This window comes from Pseudonaja textilis, chromosome 8 (assembly GCF_049901715.1).
Source record: "Pseudonaja textilis isolate UNSWEBS1 chromosome 8, rPseTex1.2, whole genome shotgun sequence".
NCBI classification, from domain to species: Eukaryota; Metazoa; Chordata; class Lepidosauria; order Squamata; family Elapidae; genus Pseudonaja; species Pseudonaja textilis.
In genome coordinates, this window is record NC_141997.1 from 50,287,013 (window position 1) to 50,308,757 (window position 21,745).

The following is a 21,745-nucleotide window of genomic DNA, read 5'->3' on the forward strand; positions in this document are numbered from 1 at the left end:
CTGGCTTATGAGAGAGGAAGTGGCCATGATCCCGCTCATTGGTTGCAGCTGGGGAGAATAGTATATAAGAGAGACCACACAGCGTTGCCAGAAGCAAAGCGTGTTTTATCTTGGGCTGAAGTTATCTTGGTTGCCGTCCTTCCAACAGACTGTGCTTATTAACTTCTTGAAGTTGGTAATTACTTATCTTCGTCCATTGTGGAATTTCCTTTATTGTAGTTTGTTTTGGTTTTTTAATTTCACCTCTACCTGCTCATTAAGTTCGGACGGTATTGCCTACTTTTGAAGACTATTTTTGAATAAGTTTTATCTCCAACTGAGAATTATTGAACAGTGGGGCCAAGTTGGAGGCACTAAAAGACAATTATTTACATTTTGGATTTTGTTACGTTTGTGTACACTCCAGGTCATCACAATGGGCTAATGGAACTTGTCTTCCAACTTCTACAATCAGCCTTGGCTCAAGTGCTCGAGACAAAGGCGTGAACAGACAGGTCTGTCTATCAAAGGTCTACGTTGATGAAGTACGTTCTTTTTCTGTCTCCAGAATCTTGCCTGGGAACAGGACCGGGCAATGCTAGAATTGAATCAAAGACTGATTTTTGACAACCGCTGTAATTCCAACACACTGACGAATGAATCAATAAACCTCATTTCAACAAACAAAAACCTTCGCTAAGTAAATTCACAAGGAGCGACATATATGGACCGGGAGCATGGAACAATCCATGTAATGTGCAGAGGTCTTTGACCTTCGAAACCCCGGTGAATTGTGGCTGAAAGACATACGAAGTGAAGCAAATAATTACGGGAGGTTAAAGGCATTTCAGGTTCACACAAAGTACATTGAATTGCTCTCCATTATGATAATGGAGAATAAAAAAATTGGGATTTACTATTCAGTCTTTCAATCTCTCTCTCTCTCCCTTTCTCTTTCTCTCTGTCCCCCCTTTCTCATCTCTTTCTCTCTCTCTCATCTTTTTCCTTTCTCCCTCTTTCCTCCTCTCTCTCATCTCTCTCATCTCTTTCTCCCTTTTTTCCTTTATCTTTCTCTCATCTTTCTCCCTCTCTTTCTTCCTCCCCGCCTCATCTCTTTCTCCTTGTCCCCCTTTCTCCCTCTCTCTCTCATCTCTCTTTCTCATCTCTTTCTCCCTCTCTCCCTTCCTCTCTCTCTGTATATCGTTATACATAGATTGCATTTTGCCATCTATTAAATCAGCTCTGCTGCTAAATAGTAAATTTTTGGAACTAAATTTGCAGCAAGTATTTGTGTTGAAAACCAAAACTAAAGGAATACCCTATGGGAAGTACACTTATTTCCATGTATTACTAAGGTTGATGGATGAAGTTCTGCTCACAAGGAACCCCAAAATTGAGTAAGCTTCTGCTTCAGGGGTGTCTACAGAAGGTTTTGCACATTAAAAAGGATGTGGTATTCATTTTGAGTTTTTTAACCCTCCTCCATAGATCTCTCCTTCTCTATTTACTTGTGGGACTACGTTGGTTAGTCACTAACTTCCTGTACTCAACTACCTCCCGGAGTTTGCACAAATTTATGTTCACTGTGTTGATGATACCATCTAGTCATCTAGTCATCCTTTGCTGTCCTCTTCTCCTCCGGCCTTCAATCTTTTCCAACATCAAGGTCTTCTCCAAGGAGTCCTCTCTTCTCATTTGGTGGCCAGTGGAGGACAGGTCTCCTGTTCTCCATTGTCTCCCAGATCTTGCCCATTGTGTTGATGACCCCATCTAACCATCTTATCTTCTGCCATCCCGCTTCTCCTTTGGCCTTCCATCTTTCTCAAGTTCAGGGTCTTCTCCAAGAAGTCCTCTCTCCTCATCGGGTGACCAAAGCATTTCAGCTTCAGAGCATCTGTCCTTCCAAAGGACTGATTTCTTTTAGGACTGAGACTGAAGGTACCAGTTCTTACAGAATGAGGTCCTCATCCAGGCTTCAGCACTGCACCTCACAACAGGGATGGAACAACACACCCACACTCATCCACAGACACATACATCACAAGGAGCGCATCGGAAAGCCAACAGGACATGCCTTCCACGTTTCGTTCTTCTCTTTGGGTTTTCTTTGAAGATGCCTGAAACCTGGGAACTTCTGCAAGACGCAACAACAAAGCAGATACTGCATTGTCTCTGCCGTGGCTGGATGGGAAAGCAATAGGATCCCAAACTCTCCTTCCCCGCCAGCCCAGACATCAAATAAACAATGGTTTGGGTCAAAAGCTAGCCTCTTCCTTGCCTTTGCGTTACAGTGCAGCCCACTTCCTAGGAAGACAATGCAACCTCAGGAAGCCACTTTCCCCTTGAACTCTAAACAACTCTTTGTCAGTCGAGAGGAAGGACGGATGTACGTCCTCCGTTGATAATGCCGTGAAGGTTTGTGATGGGCTCACAACGGACGAGGTCCGGATGTAGCCGACTTGGCCTGCCAACGGTCAAGTTGAATGAAGTGTCCAGCTTAAGGGCTGTCTAGTTTCAGGGAAAGAAGAGCTAAGAGGTGATACAATAGGTGGGGATGAGTCTGCCTACTGAGAGGAGGTGGATCGACAGTTGCTTTCATGGTGTGGAGACAACAACTTGGTCCTCAACACCAATTAAGACCAAGGAGCTGATAGTGGACTATAGAAGGAACAGATCAGAAATCCAGCCCTTGCTTATCAGTGGAGACCAAGTGGAGCAAAGTGGCCAGTTTTAAGTTTCAGGGTGTTACCCTAAAAGAGGACCTGACCTGAGGGTGTCCACATTGCAGGCCTGGTCAAAAGGGCCCAGCAGAAATTATGCTACCTGAAGTTTCTCAGGAAGCAACAACTGGATGGAAAACTGCTGGTGACCTTCTACCGCTACACCATAGAGAGTATCTTAACTTACTACACACCTCTGTAGGGTTTGCCAATTGCACAGTGGCAGATAGGACAGCGCTCCAGAGGGTTAACATCATTGCCCAGATGCCCTCTTTGGAAGAGCTTTATAGCTCCCGCTGCCTTGAGAAAGTTCAAGACATCCTCAAAGATCCATCTCATCCTGGGCACCCATTACCAAAATGATTACCTGTAAGTTATCCAGAATAATCCGCAGGGACTGCACCTGCCTCCGAACAGCTGCAGAAAACCGTTCGTATGTCGACGCATCGTATTCGCTCATCTGGATCTCTTTTAACCTGAAGCAAAACCACGTGGAAGTGAGTGAAAATGGGTTCTTTTATTATAGCTATCGAAGGCTAGACATTCAATATTAAGTAGGATACAAAGAGCCCTCACTTTACAACAGTTTGCCGAGTGACCGTTCACCGAAAACGGCATTGAAAAAGTCAATATTGGAGATGGATACAGACACGGGTGGAGCGAACGGTGGGAGAGGCTATTCCATTTAAGCCAGGAATTATTTCTCTTGGGAATAATGACAGAAGGGGATAGGAAAAGTATCGCCTGTTTAATGGTACATGTACGGACAGCAGGGAGAATGGTATGCGCACAATATTGGAAAGAATGAAATCATAGCACCCGGTGGGTGGTGGCTGTTGTGGGGAAAAGAGGAGGAGGAAGAAGGTGTGTTGGGAGATGTTTGCTGCTTTGGGTTGTCTGTAAAAAGAATGTAGGTGAGACACAGATGATAGAGACAGACAGGCAGGCAGACAAAGACATGAGTTAGACTGGTACATTTATAAAAACAATAATGGTGGGAGACAGATAGATGGTAGATAGGTGGGCAGACAGAAAGACCAACAGGTAGAAACATATGATGGATAGATACACGGTTATTGGCCTTGAGTTATTCGTAAAAACAATAAAGGTGCCATATAGATAGATGATAAATGGTAGATAGATAGAGAGACAGATGAGAGATAGATGGATAGAGATAGATAGATGACAGATAAATGGAAGGTAGATAGAGAGAGATGGAAGACAGATGACAGACAGACAGACAGAGAGAAGAGAGAGGTAGATAAAGAGAGAGAGATGGAAGATAGATGACAGATAAGAGATGATAGCAGACAGATAAATGGATAGACAGATATAAATAAGGAAGGAGTGAGAGAGGGAAGGAAGGAAGGATAAAAAGATGGATGGAATGAAGGATAAAAAAGATGGAAGAGAAGGAAGAGAAGAAGGAAGGAAGAGAAGGAAAGAGAAGGAAGGAAGAGAAGGAAAGAGAAGGGAGGATGGAAGAGAAGGAAGGAAGAGAAGAAAAGAGAAGGAAGGAAGAGAAGGAAAGAGAAGAAAGGAAAGAGAAGGAAAGGGAAGGAAGGAAGAAAAGGAAAGAGAAGGAAGGAAGGAAGAGAAGGAAAGAGAAGGAAGAGAAGGAAAGGGAAGGAGGGAAGAGAAGGAAAGGGAAGGAAGGAAGAAAAGGAAAGAGAAGGAAGGAAGAAAGAGAAGGAAAGGGAAGGAAGGAAAAGAAGGGAAGGAAGGAAGAAAAGGAAAAAGAAGAAAAGAGAAGGAAGAGAAGGGAAGGGAAGAGAAGGAAGAAAGGAAGGAAGGAAGGAAGCCCCTGGAACACGTGATAGCATCTGCATTAAATGAAGGGGACGCAAGCACAGACGACATACAGAAACACGGAGGCTCACCTCTGCTTAAAAGCCTTCATGCCCATCTCTCTGGCGGCTTTCTTCACCTCTTCAGGTACGGCGTCTTTCTCAGCTTGAGATATCTGGTACACCTGGTGACCGGCATCCAGTCGGTAGGGACCCCCTTTGCCCCCCAAGCCTGCGGTGTCTCTCCCACCTGAAAAAGAATCCCCCAAAAACGCTTTTTTACCTCCTCCCCGGGGCTGCGGGATTCCAAGTGACCGCCAGGTGGCAGCAAAGGGCAAACGTTTCCTGTATCTCTTGGGTGCCATCTAGTGGCCATTCGGATTTGCACAGCTCAGGTCCGAGAGCCTTCGCGCTTCCGCAGCAAGGGAATATTCCTGCAGGCTTGATTCTCAAGAGACTTCGCAATACTCAGGGGTATTGACAGAAGACAACATTTGCAGCTCAGGGTTGAATTGTGAGCTCCTTGGTGCCCTCTGAGCTTGGTGGTTTTCTTGCAGACGTTTCATTACCCAATTAGGGAACATCATCAGTGAAGCACTGATATTACCTAGTTGGACAAAACCCACTCCCTTCTAGCACCCATGACGTTACCTAGTTGGGTAATGAAAAGTCTGCAAGAAGAAAAGCAAGCTCAGAGAGCACCCAGGACCTCACCTACCTTCCTTCCTTCCTTCCTTCCTTCCTTCCTTCCTTCCTTTGTATCTCCCTTTTCTTTTTCTTTTTTCCTCCCTTCCTTTCCTTTTCTTTTTATCTCTTTTTCTTTCCTTCCTTTCTTACTTTACTTCTTTTTCTTCCTTTCTTCCTATCTCTTTCCTTCCTTCTTTCCTTCCTCCTTCCTTTGTATCTCCTTTCCTTCCTTCCTTCCTTCCTTCCTTCCTTCCTTCCTTCCTTCCTTCCTTCCTTCCTTTCCTTCCTTCCTCCTTCCTTTGTATCTCCCTTTCCTTCCTTCCTTCCTTCCTTTCCTTCCTTCCTTCCTTCCCTTTCCTTTTCCTTTTATTTCCTTCCTTTCTTACTTTTCTTCTTTCTCTTCCTTTCTTCCTATCTCCTTCCTTCCTTCCCTCCTCCTCCTCCCCACAAACCCTCCTCTCTTCCAGCACTTTCTGATGTTACCTAGTTGGGTAATGAAACGTCCGCAAGAAAAAAAAAACCAAGTTGCAAGGAAGCCACCAAGCTCAGAGGGCACCAAGGCCCCTAAACCTGTCTTTCATACCAAAGAAAACCCGAAGCTACCTGGACAGGAATGAAAAAAGATTTGGTACCTGTCCCACCCGCCCAGGTATTTCCTCCCACATGAGGGGCGTTGTCTGGATCAATCTTCCCATGCTTAGGAGAGCTGACGTCCAAGCCACTGTCCCTCTGGATGGTTATCTGTTGAGGGAAAGCGACACATGAAGAACACGAGAATTGGAGGGGGATCCATCTTGCCGCATTTACGAGAAAGGATGTGGAACAATCTTTGACAGAGTATATATATATTATTCCTTGGCTTAAAAGAACTGAGGGTCCAATGCATGAATAAACAGGTTCCTCAGAAAATAATCCCCGTCTCTCAGCCCAGCCATCTTATCTCACAGGGTTGTGGTTGAAGAAGAAGAAGAAGAAACGAAGATGGTGGAAGAAAGGCCAGCTTTCCATTGAGTCTGCCCTCTGAACTGTTCGTTTCTGTTCTCTTTTACAACTTATTCATTTATTACCATGTTTTCCCTGAAAATAAGACCCTGTCTTATAATTTTTGGGGACACCAAAAAAAGGCACCAGGTCTTATTTTTGGGGGATGTCATACACTGACTAACCTCACTTGAGCATGTCGCCCCCGGCCTCCTTTTCGCTGTCAGAGGCCTTCAGGAACTTCTTCTTCTGCAGCCGGCAAGGCCTTCCTGAAGGCCTCTGCAGACTCAGGATCGATCCAGAGCTTTGTTACCAGCTCCAGAGGCCTTCAGGAAAGCCTTGCCGGCCTTGCCAGTGGCAGAAGAAATGGGCCGGCAAGGTAGGTGTCAAGGTGTGTGAAGTCTGGCTACAACTGCCCAAAGGTAAGTAGTAGGGCAGGTCCACCACTCCCCAACATCCTTACCCTAGATTAATTTTTACCCGTCCACTCTGGAGTAGGTGGGATCTTAATTAGGGCTTATTTGGGGGGGTAGGGCTTAAAAAATCAAGCTAGGGCTTACTTTCGGGGTAGGTCGTATTTTCAGGGAAACAGGGTATCAATGAGCAGAAAGCTTATTATTATTTCAGGCAAGGCTGCAGCCAGATCTTAATTAAGGCTTATTTGGGGAGTAGGGCTTATATTGGGCGCACGTGTAAAAAAATCAAGCTAGGGCTTACTTTCAGGGTAGGTCGTATTTTCAGGGAAACAGGGTATCAATGAGCAGAAAGCTTAAACCGTTTTATTATTTCAGGCAAGGCTGCGGCCAGATCTTAATTAAGGCTTATTTGGGGAGTAGGGCTTTTATTGGGCGCACGTGTAAAAAAAAAAATCAAGCTAGGGCTTACTTTCAGAGTAGGTCGTATTTTCAGGGAAATTGTATTTTTAATGATTCAATTTTATTTGCAGGTAGTCCTACAGCCACAACAGAGCCCAAAATCCTTGTTGCTTAAGTTTTCTAAGGTACTACTATTTGACCAGGAGATGGCACTAATGTTTCTCGATTAACCCCAAAAAACTGAAAGGGTGGAACAAGACCAACTACGAAATATGAGAGGCGACCAGAAATTTCGAATTTATTGATTTTTTTCTCACGACCTAGAAAAGCAGGAGCGTGCAAGATCCGATTGACATAACGCATCACCCGCGAGGCGAGTCCGTCTTAAGAACGATGGGCGCTGTCTTTGCTTTTCCTGCCTCCTTCTTTAGGATCGCCCCACCGGGTCCGAATCCTATCTTATTACACCCTGGAAAGACTGCTTGCCAGGCAGTTGGATGCAAGAAATTCACCTGCATTTAAGAAAAGGGGGTTTTGTCGGGACAAAGAGTCTGCTTTGTGCTTTTGGGGGGAAGCTGAGGTCAGAACAGTCCCAAGGCAAGAGGTTTCTGCAATGATTTAGAATGCAAAACAGAGCAAGGTGTAATTTAGAGTGAAAAAATAAGCGGCTGTAAATCCAGGATGACCTGTGTTCAAAAGCCTTCCTCTCACCTGGACAGGCCTGCCATCTTCTTGGCCAATCATGGTCCTCCATTCCTGCAGGGATTTTTCCAGACTATCCAGACTGGTTTCCCACAGCCTGACATTGCCCGCCATGTCCACAGTCGCCACTCCGTTCTTCCCCAGGGAAGCCAACAACGCATCCGTGTCGGAAATCGTCGCTAGCCACGATGTGTACGGAGAGAGAGTAGAGGATCTGAAAACCAACCACAGAAATTTCTTTCTAGTTTCTCTTCTGAGCTTTTTTTTTTTTTTAATTTTCAAAAATAATATTCCAAAGGTTTTTTGTTTTATGTTTTCGTTTTCAAGAGGCGAATGGACTTTTCTGGGCTTTTTTTTTTCCTTTGAAGATGTTTCGCTTCTCATCTGAGAAGCTTCCTTCGGTTCTGACTGAAGGGTGGAGGATGGAAGGATTCCTTACAGTCATCTGATCATTTGTACTCTCTCTGACAGTCGTTGAGGCCACTTGGAGGTCTATCTATATTCTCAGGGTCACCTGAGTGGTGCAAATGGGCGTGGAGCCCATTTGGACCTGCTGAAAGGACTGTGTTGTAGACAGGAGATGGGTAGTGTGGTGTCCCTCCCCCTCTGTCGAAAGAGGGCCATTCAATTTTGACCTAGATCCGTGATGGCGAACCTATGGCACGTGTGCACACAGAGCCATTTGTGCCGGCACGCGAGCTGCAGGCAAACTTACCTCACTACGCCTGCACGTACCTCACAGCTGATTTTCGGCTGGTTTGAGGCCTTTTTCGACCTCCCAAAGGCTTGAGGAAAGCTTCTGCAGGCTTCTGCAGGCCGAAAACTAGCCCTGTTGTGTCACTTCCTGTTTTTTCCAAAAATACTGGAATTGACGAAACGGGCCTAGTTTTCAGCCTGCAAAGCCTGCAGAAGCCTTCCTCAAGCCTCTGGAAGGCCGAAAAAGGCCTCAAACTGGCCGAAAATCAGCTGTGAGGCGCAGTGCAGGGAAGGGGGCGGCAGGGGGCGGATTGCAGGTGCATGCGTAAGGGGCATGTGGGGGGCGTGCATTGCCTTCTGGTTGCTGGCATGCAAGCGCGAGCTTGCAAGCGCGGGCACAATTTTCGGCACAGGAGCCCAAAAGGTTAGCCACCACTGACCTAGATGGCCTCCTTTGATCCCTCTTTCAAACCCGAAGTCCTCTCTGTCCAAAGTATCCCCTTTGCTGTCTTCAAAAGAGTGGCCTTTTGTCTTTCCAATGACCAGCTGTCTGCAAGGAGTAGAAATCCTTCCATTCCCCACCATCCGGTCAGAACGGAAGAAGCTTCCTGGATGAGAAGCGAAACGTCTTTGAGGAAAAACCAAAGAATAGAATAGAATAGAATAGAATAGCAGAGTTGGAAGGGACCTTAGAGGTCTTCTAGTCTAACCACTTGCCTGGGCAGAAAACTCTACACCACTTCAGACAAATCTTATCCAATCTCTTCTTCAAAACTCCCAGTGTTGGAGCATTCACAATTTCTGGAGGCAAGTTGTCCCACTGGCTAATTGTTCTCACTGTCAGGAAATTTCTCCTTAGTTCTAAGTTGCTTCTCTCCTTGATTAGTTTCCATCCTTATTGCTTCTTGTCCTACCTTCAAGGTGCTTTGGAGAATAGCTTGACTGCCTCTTCTTTGGGGCAGCCCCTGAGATATTGGAAGACTGCTATAGTCCAGTTGGCTCTTGGAAAAAAAAATAACCACCTTAGTGGACAACCAGCTAAATAGGAGCCGGCAGTTTGCAGCGGAAGCCAAAAAAGTCAATGCAATCCTATGTTGCATTAATGGAGGGATACAATCGAGGTCAAGGGAGGTACTAATTTAGCATTTTTAGTATTTATTTCATTTGCCAATCACTTACAAGATACATGTATAAGAATAAATATAGTTATGAATACATGGATACATATAAGAAAAATAAAAGGAACAATAGGACAGGGACGGTAGGCACGTTGGTGCGCTTATGCACGCCCCCTACAGACCTCTTAGGAAAGGGGTGAGGTCAATAGTAGACAGTCTAAGGTTAAAGTTTTTGGGGTTTGGGGAAGAAACCACAGAGTCAGGTGGAGTATTCCAAACATTGTTGCTGAAGTTGTATTTTCTGCAGTCAAGTTTGGTGCGGTTAACCTTGAGTTTGTATCTATTGTTTGCTCTTGTATTGTTATGGTTGAAGCTGAATTATTCATTGACAGGTCGGACATTGCAATGTATGATTTTATACACCATACTTAGATCGGACCGAAGGTGGCATAGTTCTAGGTTTTCTAGGTCCAGAGTTTCAAGTCTGGTGGCATAAGGTATTCTGCAACGAGTAGAGGAGCAGAGAACTCTTCTTGTGAAATATTTCTGGACTTTTTCAATTGTGTTAATATCAGATACATGATATGGGTTCCAGACAGATGAGCTGTATTCAAGTATAGGTCTAGCAAATGTTTTGTATGCTCGAGTTAGTAGTGTGCTATTACCAGAGAAGAAGCTACGTAGGATTAGATTAACAACTCTTAATGCCTTTTTGGCTATGTAGTTACAGTGGGCTTGAGCACTTAGATCATTAGAGATGAGTACTCCAAGGTCCTTTACAGAGCTTGAATCATCAACAATGTCTTGACTATTTAGCTTGTATTTTATTTTCTGATTTTTTCTGCCAATATGTAAGATAGAGCATTTATTTGTTGAGATTTGAAGTTGCCATTGGATTGACCATTCTGATACATAGTCGAGGTCTTTTTGGAAGGTATTGTCTGTGGTGTTGAATAGCTTTACATCATCAGCAAAGAGAACCACTCTATAAAGCCTTAGTAAGACCATACCTAGAGTACTACATCCACTTTTGGTAATCACACTATAAAAAGGATGTTGAGAGTCTAAAGAAAGTGCAGAGAAGAGCAACCAAGATGATTAGGGGATTGGACGGTAAAACATACAACGGTTGCAGGAACTGGGCCTGGCTAGTCTAGTGAAGAGAAGGACCAGGGGAGACAGGATATGAGTCTTCTAATATTTGAGGGGCTGCTACAAAGAGGAAGGGGTCAAGCTATTTTCCAAAGTGCCTGAAGGCCAGACAAGAAATAATGGATGGAAACTGACCAAGGAGCGATTCAACCTGGAAATAAGGAGAAATTTTCTGACAGTGAGAACAATCAACACATGGAACAGAGGTTGCCCTCGAAGTTGTGGGAGCTTCATCACTGGACACTTTCAAGAAAAGATTGGACTGCCTTCTGTCAGAAATGGTGTAGGGTCTCCCGCTTGGACGGGGGGTTGGACTAGATGATCTACAAGGTCCCTTCCAACTCTGATTGTTATCTGTTAACCACGACCTGGAGGACTGAGAATCTCTATAGACATAAAAAACAATGTTTTTTTTTTTCTGTAGATCCTGCCACCGTGGATATGAACCCTTTTTCCTAAGGAAGTATAGTTACCTGGGAACAGGTATGTATTTAAGTTTCTTTGTTGTAAGATCTGTAATTTCCAAGTATCCAGCCGTTTGGGGAGGTGTAACATCTGCAAACAGAAAGGTGTGGAAAGATTTTATAATCCCAATTAATTACCCCCCATAAATCACATCTCTATTGGGTAACAAATTTCATTAGGTGAAGTACTGGAAATTATAGGAACAACTCAAATTATTCCTACTTAGGGTAAGGAAATAAGGCACGTAGCATCTGCAGACAGAAAGGTGTGGAGAGATTATGTAATCCTAATTAATTACCCCAATAAATCACATCTCTATTGTGTAATAAATTTCACCGTGGGGTCCTGGAAATTATAGGAATATGTCAAATTATTCCTGCAATAAGCCATGTAAGGTAAGGAAATAAGGCAGAAATTTATTCAGTCGAATGATGAAATATATAAACAGATAGCCCTCAACTTACAACACTTCATTTAGTGACCGTTCAAAGATACAACAGGACTGAAAAAAGTGACTTATGACCGATTTTTCACACTTACGACCATTGTGGTATTCCCATGGTCATGTGATCAAAACTCAGAATGCTTGGCGACCGGCTTGTACTTATGATGGTTTCAGTGTCCCGGGCTTATGTGATCTCATTTCAGAAGCAAAGTCAATGGGGAAGCCAGATTCACTTAACAGCCCTGTCACTAAATGAAACAACGGATGTGATTCCCTTAAGGAAAAGGTGGAAGTGGAGGAGGAGGAGGAGGACTCTGGGGTCTTGGGCGCTCTCTGAGCTTGGTACTTTTCTTGCAGACGTTTCATGACCCAACTAGGTAATATCATCTGTGTTAGAAGGGAGTGGGGTTTACAAGGTGGTGGTGGAGAGGGAGGAAGAGGAAGAGGAGGAGGAAAACTGTGAGGTCCTTGGTGCTCTCTGAGCTTGCTTGTTTTCTTGCAGATATTTCATGACCCAGCTAGGTAACATCATCAGTGCTAGTAAGGAGTGTTGTTTGCTGTCAGTTTGTGTTCTGGTGATTTGCTTGTTTGTGTTTGTGTGTGCATGTGGGGAGGTGTCTAAGGGATCCTTTGGTTTGGCTGTTTACTGATGGCTCTTTGGCAGTTCCTTGATTGGGGTATTGTTCGCTTGACTGTTGGAGTTAATCTATAATAATCAACAATCAGCCCCCAGATCAGCGTAGATTAATTCCAGGGTCAACTTCAGACCAAGAGTCAAGCAAACAATGCCCCAACCGAGGAACTGCCAAAGGGCCATCAGTGAAGAACCCAACCAAAGAATCCCTCTCTCTCTCACACACGCACACACACACAAACACAAAGCAAGTCACCAGAATACAAACTGACAGCAAACAACACTCCTTACTAGCACTGATGATGTTACCTAGCTGGGTCATGAAACATCTGCAAGAAAACAAGCAACCTCAGAGAGCACCAAGAATCCCCCTCTCCTTCTGCACAAACCCCCAGCCTTCTTGTACTGATGACGTTAACTAGTTGGGTCATGAAACAACTGGATGAAAACAAGCAAGAGAGCACTAAGGACCCTACAGTTTTCCTCCTCCTCCTCCTCCTCCTCCTCCTCCTCCTCCTCCTCCTCCTCCTCTCCCCCTCCTTTCTCCTTCTTTGTAAACCTTCTTGTACTGATGTTACCTAGTTGGGTCATAAAACATCTGCAAGAAAACCACCAAGCTCAGAGAGCCCAAGGACCTCACAGTCTTCTTCTTCTTCTTCTTCTTCTTCTTCTTCTTCTTCTTCTTCTTCTTCTTCTTCTTCTTCTTCTTCTTCTTCTTCTTCTTCTTCTTCTTCTTCTTCTTCTTCCTCTCTTCTTCTTCTTCTTCCTTCTTCTTCTTCTCCTTTTCTTCCTCCTCCTCCTCCTCCTCCTCCTCCCCCTCACCTTCTCCCCTTTCTCTTTTCTTCCTCCTCTTCTTCTCCTTCTCCTTCCTCCTCTTCCTTTCCCCCTCTCCTCCTCTTAGATACAGATAATCAGAGTTGGAAGGGACCTTATAGGTCATCTAGTACAACCAGCACTTTTTTTTTGAATTATTACCACCTGGCAGACGGTACAAGACAATAATAAAAAGGACAAATAGGCTGAAAAACAGATCTATCCCAGGGTAGTAATTCTAATGAATTCTACTGTGTAGTTGTTGAGGTAATTCCCCATTAGGAGAATGAGCGCATACAGGGAGACGTATTTGAGAGTAGTGTTTGAATAATACACACACAGCACACAGATACACTGTACAGTAAATGTAGGTTTTTACTTCCAGAAGCGTTTAGCAAAGTCCAAAACAGGCAGTCCAAAATCATTCACAGGTAAATCAGTCAGATTTTTCAATCCAGGGATAATTCAATAACAAAGTCCAGTGTCAAAAACAGTTCAGTATCAGACTTACATTAAATCCATGAATATCAGTCAATTAGGAAAAATGGAGGAACGGCAATACTTTCCAACAGAAGGAAACAGAGATACTCACTCAGACACACTCTCTTCTGAGACTAAGACCAAGACAACCCAGGTTTCTGGCTCCATCTTATGGCCGTTTGAGAAACCACACCCAATTACACTTTTAACATTCCTTTAAAGAGGCAGTAATAAAATGTTTATCCTGGTGTATACATTGTCCAAACCAAAATAGCTGTTAGGTGACTTATATTCCTAACCTTAGTGCAATATGAATGCAATATCAAGGGTTTTCAATTCAATTGCACAGAATGCAAAGGAGGTGAGTTTGTGTTTTATTTTCAGTCCTGACGTGCACTGAAGATAATATTTAATTTCATTGTATGAGATGCAATGACAATAAAGGAAACTGAACTAAACGTAGAAGAAGAAGAAGGAGAAGGAGAAGGAGAAGGAGAAGAGGAAGAGGAAGAGGAAGAGGAAGAGGAAGAGGAAGAGGAAGAAGAAGAAGAAGAAGAAGAAGAAGAAGAAGAAGAAGAAGAAGAAGAAGAAGAAGAAGAAGAAGAAGAAGAAGAAGAAGAAGAAGTAGTAGTAGTAGTAGTAGTGGTGTTACCTTTCGGGTAGAGTTCCTTCAGAGGCACGTCCCCAGGGGCCAAGAGTCTCACCACTTGGTTAGCCCCGGCCAGGGTGATGCAATTGGTGTGTTTCACCGTACCCCCTTGCCTGCTTTTCCCGTAATAAAGTGGATCAGTGAGGGAAAACTGTCGGCTGCTCAGCGGGGAGCCTCTCTTGGAGCTGAAGACTTCGTTGGGTGACTGGGGTACACAATAGGAACACTTGGGTTAAATGACACATTAAAAGCGAATGAAATCTTAGGTCAGGTGTCAATTCATAAAACATCCCTATGCCTTTTTTAGTAGTTTCCATAAAAAAAGTGGAGAGAGGAAGGAAGGAAATCTGGAAGAGCACTGCAGCAATTTGGAAGCGGAAATACGTTCCAACTTTCTCTTTAAAAGATTGTAACTAAACTACCAGAGCTTTTGCCCGTGAATATATTTAATTGGAGAACGTGATTGATGACACCCAGCCTGGATTCGTTGGAGAATCTGATTTACGACACACCCGGGGGGGAGGGAGGGAAAGAGGGTCACCGGGGACTGTAAATAAGTGGAAGGGCTACCCATTATCAGAGGCATCTTGAGTAAAGAGTAGGAATATCCAGGCCGATCACCTTATAGCAAGATTCCATGCAGAAAATCCAACCAAGGCTGGGTTATTGTTGTTTTTTTCGCAACCCCATATTCTATATCTGCACTCAATTTGTTTTTGCTTTATACAGGTCACCTTCAAGAAGTGAGAGGAGCCGAATGTCAACCCACAAAACATTCCTATGCCTGTTTTAGTAGTTGCCATAAAGAAAAGGGGGGGGCGGGGGAGGGAGGGAGGAAATCTGGAAGAACAGTGCAGCAATTTGGAAGCGGAAGTACATTCCAACTCTTCTCTTTAAAAGACTGTAACTAAACTACCAGAGCTTTTGCCCACAAATATATTTAATTGGAGAACGTGATTGATGACACCCAGCCCGGCTTCGTTGGAGAATCCGATTTATGACACACCCAGGGGGCAGGGAGGGGAAACAGGGTCACAGGGGACTGTAAATTGCACAGTTAGTTTCATACAGGGCAGGGCCAGTATGTCGCCTCCAATGAATCCTTTGAAGTTTTTTGAAGTTTGGTTCGAGAATCATGATTTAATTAGAGCGATTGCTGGAATCCTGACATCAGGATTACGGCAGTGACCCCCAATTAAAATCCTGATTCTCGAGCCAAACTTCCAAAACTTCGAAAGGATTTATTGGGAGTTAACATGTCTAGCACTGCCTGGGCATAGCTGACTCTGAGACATATCATTCATTTCCACCCTTGACCCTGGCTTTCCCCCACCCCTCTGGGTGTATCATAATTCATATTCTCCAATGGGACCCATCCATAGCCCAGAGACGTCGATCACGTTCTCCAGTTAGAATTTTGTCTAGCAGAAACTTCAGTCACCTAGTTGCTATCTTTGAAAACATTTACGGAATGCAGTTTCGATATCCAAGCTGCCGCACTGCTCTTTCAAAACCCCTTCCCCCTCCCCGCTTTCTCTTGGCAACCCTAAAAAGACTCATAAAAATGTTTTATGAGTTGATACTTTAATTTAAACAACAGCAACAAAAAGTTTGGACTCCAGAAAGACAGAAGCTATCTAGGTGACGAAAGGCACTTTGAGAGGCGAGCGAAAATCCAGAAAGCCTCTCGAATCGATTCCAAGGGACAATGGAGAAGAAGATCTCATCCCTCAGCTAAAACTTCCACCCATTCCGCTAAGCAAGCAGATCCCAGAAGGGGCTTTATGAAATCTAAGCATTTCTCTAGAGCTCAGGATCGATCCATCCGTCGCAATAGATCCGGGAGGGACCTTGGAGGTCTTCTAGTCCAACCCTCCCTGCTCGAGCAGGAGATCCTATTTCCCGACAAGCGACTGTCCGGTCTCTTCTTAAAAACCTCCAGTGATGGAGCAGCCATGATTTCTGGTGGCAAGCTGTTCCACTGGCGAATTGTCCTCCTTGTTAGGAAGCTTCTCCTTATTTCTAGGTTGAATCTCTGGTGGCTTAGTTCCCATCCATGGTTTCTTGTCCTGCTTTCAGGTGCTTTGGAGGATAATTTTACCTCCTCCCCTCTTTGTGGCAGCCCCTCAAATACCGGAATGCTATTCTCGTGTCACTCCTAGTCCTTTTTTTCTCCAGATTAGCCAAACCCAAATCTTGCAACCCAAATTACAATGAAAGTTATTGTGTCGTTCACCTGCCATGATAGATGGCTGCTAACTTTTGGTTTATGGACTGAGTGACATTCTGGTTGCATTTCATGGTGGCCTCGAGGTTTAGGTGGCCCTTAAGATACCAAATTCCCAGAACAATCTCCTGAGGCCCAGTGAGGCAGGGCCCTGAAAAAGATTTTCAGGCTAACCCTGGTCTTCTTTGCTAGTTCATGCAATGATATAAGCTCAATTGGAACTATCTGAGCAGTGACAGGGAGACGTTTGACTGGGTGTGATGCCAAGAAAGTAAGTTTTCTGTTACAAGGGTCAAAAATCACAAATGTGGGAAAGGAATAGTAACTAGGTATATGTCAAAAGAGAAAGAGACAGAAGAGGGAGGGAAGAAAGGAAGGAAGGAGGGAGGGAAGGAAGGAAGGAAAAGAGTAGGAAGGGAGGAAAGGATGGAAAATAGGGAGGGAAGGAAGGAAAATAGGGAGGGAAGGAAGGAAAGAAAGAAAGAGAGGGAAGGAAAGAGAGGGGGAAAGAATGAAGGGAAGAAGGGAAGGGAGAAAGAAGGAAGGAAGGAAGGAAGGAAGGAAGGAAGGAAGGAAGGAAGGAAAGAAAGAAAGAAAGAAAGAAAGAAAGAAAGAAAGAAAGAAAGAAAGAAAGAAAGAAAGAAAGAAAGAAAGTAGGGAAGGAAGGAAAGGAGTAGGGAGAGAGGAAAGGAAGAGTAGGTAGGGAAGGAAAGAGAGAGAGAGGGAAAGAATGAAGGGAAGAAGAAAGGAAGGCAGTAGGTAGGGAAGGAAGGAAGGAAAAGAGTAGGGAGGGAGGAAAGGAAGAGTAGGTAGGGATGGAAGGAATGAAAGAAAGAGAGGGAAAGAGAGAGAGGAAGGAAAAGAAAGAGAGAGGGAAAGCATGAAGGGAGGAAGGGAAGGGAGAAAGAAAGGAAGGTAGCAGGTAGGGAAGGAGGAAAGGAAAGAGAGGGAAGAAAGGAAGGGAGGAACAGAAGGAGGAAGGATGAATGGATGGAAGGAAGGGAAGAAGAAATGGAAGGGTGGGAGGGAGGGAGGAAAACAGTAGGCAGGGAAGGATGGAAAGAGAGGGAAGGGAAGGAGGGAAGGGAAAGGAAGGGAGGACGGGAAGGAGGATGGATGGATGGATGGAAGCAAAGCCATTTTAAAACGGATCAAAGGTTAATTTCATTTCCTGCATTTTGCAAACATATTTCTCCAGGATTTTTAATTCAAAGAGATTCCAGGATGCAGTGCAACTTCCCCAGATTTCACAGTCTGTCTAAGGGATGCATCCCGGGGCAGGCACCACTGTTGACATTCAAACAATGTTCTGGGGAAATCTTGGTGAGCCCCACAATCAAGGATTCCAAACTTTCCAGAAATTCCAATTCAACGAAGCCCCTTTTTTAAAATAAAATAAAATAAAATCCTTACCATGAGATCTGGGAATCCGACCACCACCGTTGCATAGTCTTGCTGGCCAGAGAACATTCGGTTGGGGGCGCTGATTTTCTGTGCAACGGCTCGGCTTAAGTTCTCGGAAGACAGCTGATCCCGAGAAACAGCCTGAGGCACGTAGGTTTCCACCCCTAGGCAGAAGAGCAGAGCAAATCAAGTCAGAACTGAAGAAGCTTCTTGGATGAGAAGCAAAACGTCTTCAAGGAAAGAACCCGAAAGTCCAGTTGCCTCTTAAAAAAAAGCACTTTTGGGACAACCATGACCTGGAGGACTGAGAATATCCATGGACGTTTCATTGAAAAGGTTTTGCTTCTTATCCAAGAAGCTTCTTCAGTTCTTCTTTAGAACTGTGGAAGCTTCTTGGATGAGAAGTGAAACCTCTTCAAAGAAAAACCAAGAAAGTCCAGTTGTCTCCTGAAAAAAAAACATCTTTGGGACAATGACGACCTGGAGGACTGAGAAACTCCATAAACATTCTTTCAAAATGTTTTGCTTCTCATCCAAGAAGCTTCTTCCATTCTGAAGAACTGAAGAACCTTCTTGAATGAGAAGTGAAACCTCTTCAAAACAAAATAACAGTTGCCTTCTGAAAAAAACAACTTTGGGATCTGAATGACGGAGAATATCCATGGACGTTTCATTGAAAATGTTTTGCTTCTCATCCAAGAAGCTTCTTCCATTCTTCTTCTTCTTCAGAACTGAGGAAGCTTCCTGGAGAAGCGAAATGTCTTCAAAAGAAAATACCAGAAAGTCCAGTTGCCTCCCAAAAAAAACACCTTTGGGACAACCATGACCTGGAGCACTGAGAAGCTCCACAGAAATTTCCATCCATGGTTTCTTGTGCTGCCTTCATGGGCATTTTTGCAAAAGTGCAGCTATACAGAACTAGCTCAATACTCATGTTTTGCTACGAAACTATGTGATCGGGCTTAGTTTTGGGGGAGGAAAATAAGGGGGGAGGGGAAATTGTGCCTCTGCCTACCAGCATCCATGGGTATTCACCTGGCTAGCATCCTGTCACTGTGTGAGAGAATGGAGGGCTGTTTGGAAAGTGAAACAGTATTTGCTGTGTGAGCAAGGAGACAGCAAGGAGCCTGGGCGGGGCTTAGCTCAACTATTCTGCATTAAAGTTGCTTGGTGCTCTGAAACTGAAACTAAAACTGAAACTCCTCTGCTTGTGTTTTGCTTTTGGAAGAGATTTCTTTTCAGGTGTGGGCAGAGGGGAGTAGAACTCCTTAGCATCAGAGCATGTTAATAATAATAATACAGGAAATGCTCTAAATGCTCTGATGGTCATTTTGAAAAATCCTTTTTAGTGAGCCCCTAGAAGCCAAGAAGAACATCTGTGCCAAATTTCAAGTTTGTAGGCTTTATGGTTCTAGAGATTTTGTGATGATGTGTGAGTGGCATTTCGCTTTTATAGATGGATGGATGGATGGATGGATGGATGGATAGATAGATAGATAGATAGATAGATAGTTAGTTAGATAGATAGATAGATAGATGATAGATGGAAAGAAGAATATATATATATATATGTTTTCGTAGATTTTCACGGATACAGGTATGTTTGTTGGTGAGGGCTAGTTTCCAGATGTCTGGTAGGTGGGAGGTATCGTCCCGCTTATTCATGTTATGGGGGTGTTTTCCCCACCAGTATTTCTAGAGAGACGGCAGCTCCGATCACACACTGCTTGCACTGGCACGAAGCCGAAAGTACCAGCCTGAGGATGGCGAGTGGGACCTCGCCGAAACGTTGCTAAGATACTCTTAATCTTACATGGGAAAAGACCTGAACACACACCTAGACCTACATACCTGTACCCTTGAAAATCTATGAATATGTGTGTATATATATATATATATATATATATATATATATATATATATATATATATATATATATATATATATATATATATATATGAGATTCTGCCAAAACGTTGCTACAACTTTAAAAGCACAACTATAATGACGTGGGAAAATACCCGAAGAAAGCTGAATACAATACATATATATCTGTTGTGTGTGTGTGTGTTTTCTGAGGTTTTTGGTATTTGTATGTGGATCTTTGGTTATTCGGGTTTTCTCCCACGTAAAATTATATTTATACACACATATATATATGTGTGTGTGTGTGTGTGTGTATACACACACACACAAAATTTAAAAACATAAAATAAAACTTTATACATCATTATATCAATGTCAAGGCATCTTTTACATTTCCTTATCATCTTTCTATATACACATTTCTTTCACTATACAATTTCAACTTAATTTAATTTTAACAAGCTTATCTGCCTGCAACACTTGAAAGCCGCTGCTTGGTTCAGCTTTTCTGGTGATAACAGCTGGTCTCATTAGGGATTTTCAGGCAACCTGAAAGGTGTTATTTAAATTTGCTACATCGCGTTTTTTTTCTTCCCCTTTTCACAACTTCATCTGACTCGTATTATTTTTAATTACTGAAAAACTGCCACCAAGTGAATACTAGGTGTGGGCTACATCAATGTTTGTCAACCTTTGCAGATTTAAGATGGGTGTGGACTCCAACTCCCAGAATTCCCCAGCCAAGCATGCATGGACTTCAGATCCCAAAATTGTCCAGCCAGGCCTGTGTGGATTTCAACTCCCAAAATTCCCCAGTCAGCCTTTGTGAACTTCAGCTCCCAGAATTCCCTAGCCAGCCATGCTGACTGGGGAATTCTGGGAGTTGAAGTCTACACATCTTGAAGCCACCAAGTTTGAAAAACACCGGCCTGTGTGAATATACTCAATTCAGCAAATCCTCTGAAGCAAAAGAAAATCCACAAAAATGCTGACAATTTGTTTTAAACAATTCTTTTGTTTTAAAATTCCACACCTGTGGTTACTCCAAATCCAGTTTCCGCTGGTTCCTCAGTCAGAGTGTGTAACTGGCATACTCCAGTCTCTTCCACGGCCAGGTGTATCGGCTTAGTCAACAGGTACTTCCTGGAAATCATGAGGAATTATCCATGTTTTTAAAAGGTTTACATTGGCCAAAATTTAATAATATCCTGTCGTTTTTTTTCCCCCGCTGATGATGTTACCTACAGTAGTTTGGTAAAGAAATATCTGCAAGGAAACCATCAAGCTCAGATCCCAAGGACCTCACAATTATTATTACAGTTTTAATCATTAGTTCTACCACAACAGTTGAACCGAATAACTGCAGATCAAGTGTCTAAGGCAGAGGTCTCAAAACTTGGCAACTTTTAGACTTGTGGACTTCAACTCCCAGAATTCCTCAGCCAGCTATGGAATTCTGGGAGTTGAAGTCCACATGTCTTAAAGTTGCCAAGTTTGGGGGCCCCTGGTCTAAGGGGATGCCCCAAAGACAAGAGGGTCAAGCTATTCTCTAAAGCCACTGAAGGCAGGACAAGAAGCGACAGATTGGAATTAATCAGGGACAGAAGCAACCGAGAACTAAGGAGAAATTTCCTGACGTGGGAACAATCTGTGGAACTGCTGGCCACCAGAAACTGTGGGCACTCCATTGATACAAGAGATTGGGCAACTATTTCTTCAGAATGGTGTAGGGTCTCTTCTAGGAGCGAAGGCAGAGGGAAAAGCGATTGAGAAAATATTTCAATGTGCAGAGGTGAATAGATTAACACTGGAAATTAAAGAAAAGGAAGAAACTGAATACTATATGATATGGGATCTATTTTATGAAACGGTTAGAAAATAAAACAAGTTAAAACTGAGCGGATGAATATATAAAGAAACTAGTCAAGAGGGTTATAAGGATAATAAATATGAGAGGAAATGATTTATGATTTACCAAGAAAATGTGATTATTGCTATATTGGTTAAAAAAAATATCAGTTATGATTGTCAGCACAAGATATACGTATCCCGTCGACACACCGCACGAATGAAAGATGGAATTATTGTAACTATTAAAAAAATAAAATAAATTTTTTGGGGGAGG

At 43.5% G+C, this 21,745-nt stretch overlaps 1 protein-coding gene across 2 annotated transcripts in view; it reads right to left on the reverse strand.

Annotated features, from left to right (window-relative positions):
• Positions 1–21,745, reverse strand: part of VWA8 (von Willebrand factor A domain containing 8) — a 105,798-nt gene that overhangs the window by 11,104 nt on the left and 72,949 nt on the right. For both annotated transcript variants that reach the window (XM_087938043.1, XM_087938042.1), the window contains exons 33-40: positions 20,654–20,763; positions 17,764–17,918; positions 14,127–14,328; positions 11,111–11,192; positions 7,681–7,885; positions 5,806–5,914; positions 4,580–4,736; positions 3,067–3,175 (exon numbers count right to left, since the gene is read on the reverse strand). In XM_087938043.1, coding sequence (XP_087794169.1) covers positions 3,067–3,175; positions 4,580–4,736; positions 5,806–5,914; positions 7,681–7,885; positions 11,111–11,192; positions 14,127–14,328; positions 17,764–17,918; positions 20,654–20,763 — 1,129 coding nt within the window. The remainder of the gene's footprint in view (positions 1–3,066; positions 3,176–4,579; positions 4,737–5,805; positions 5,915–7,680; positions 7,886–11,110; positions 11,193–14,126; positions 14,329–17,763; positions 17,919–20,653; positions 20,764–21,745) is intronic.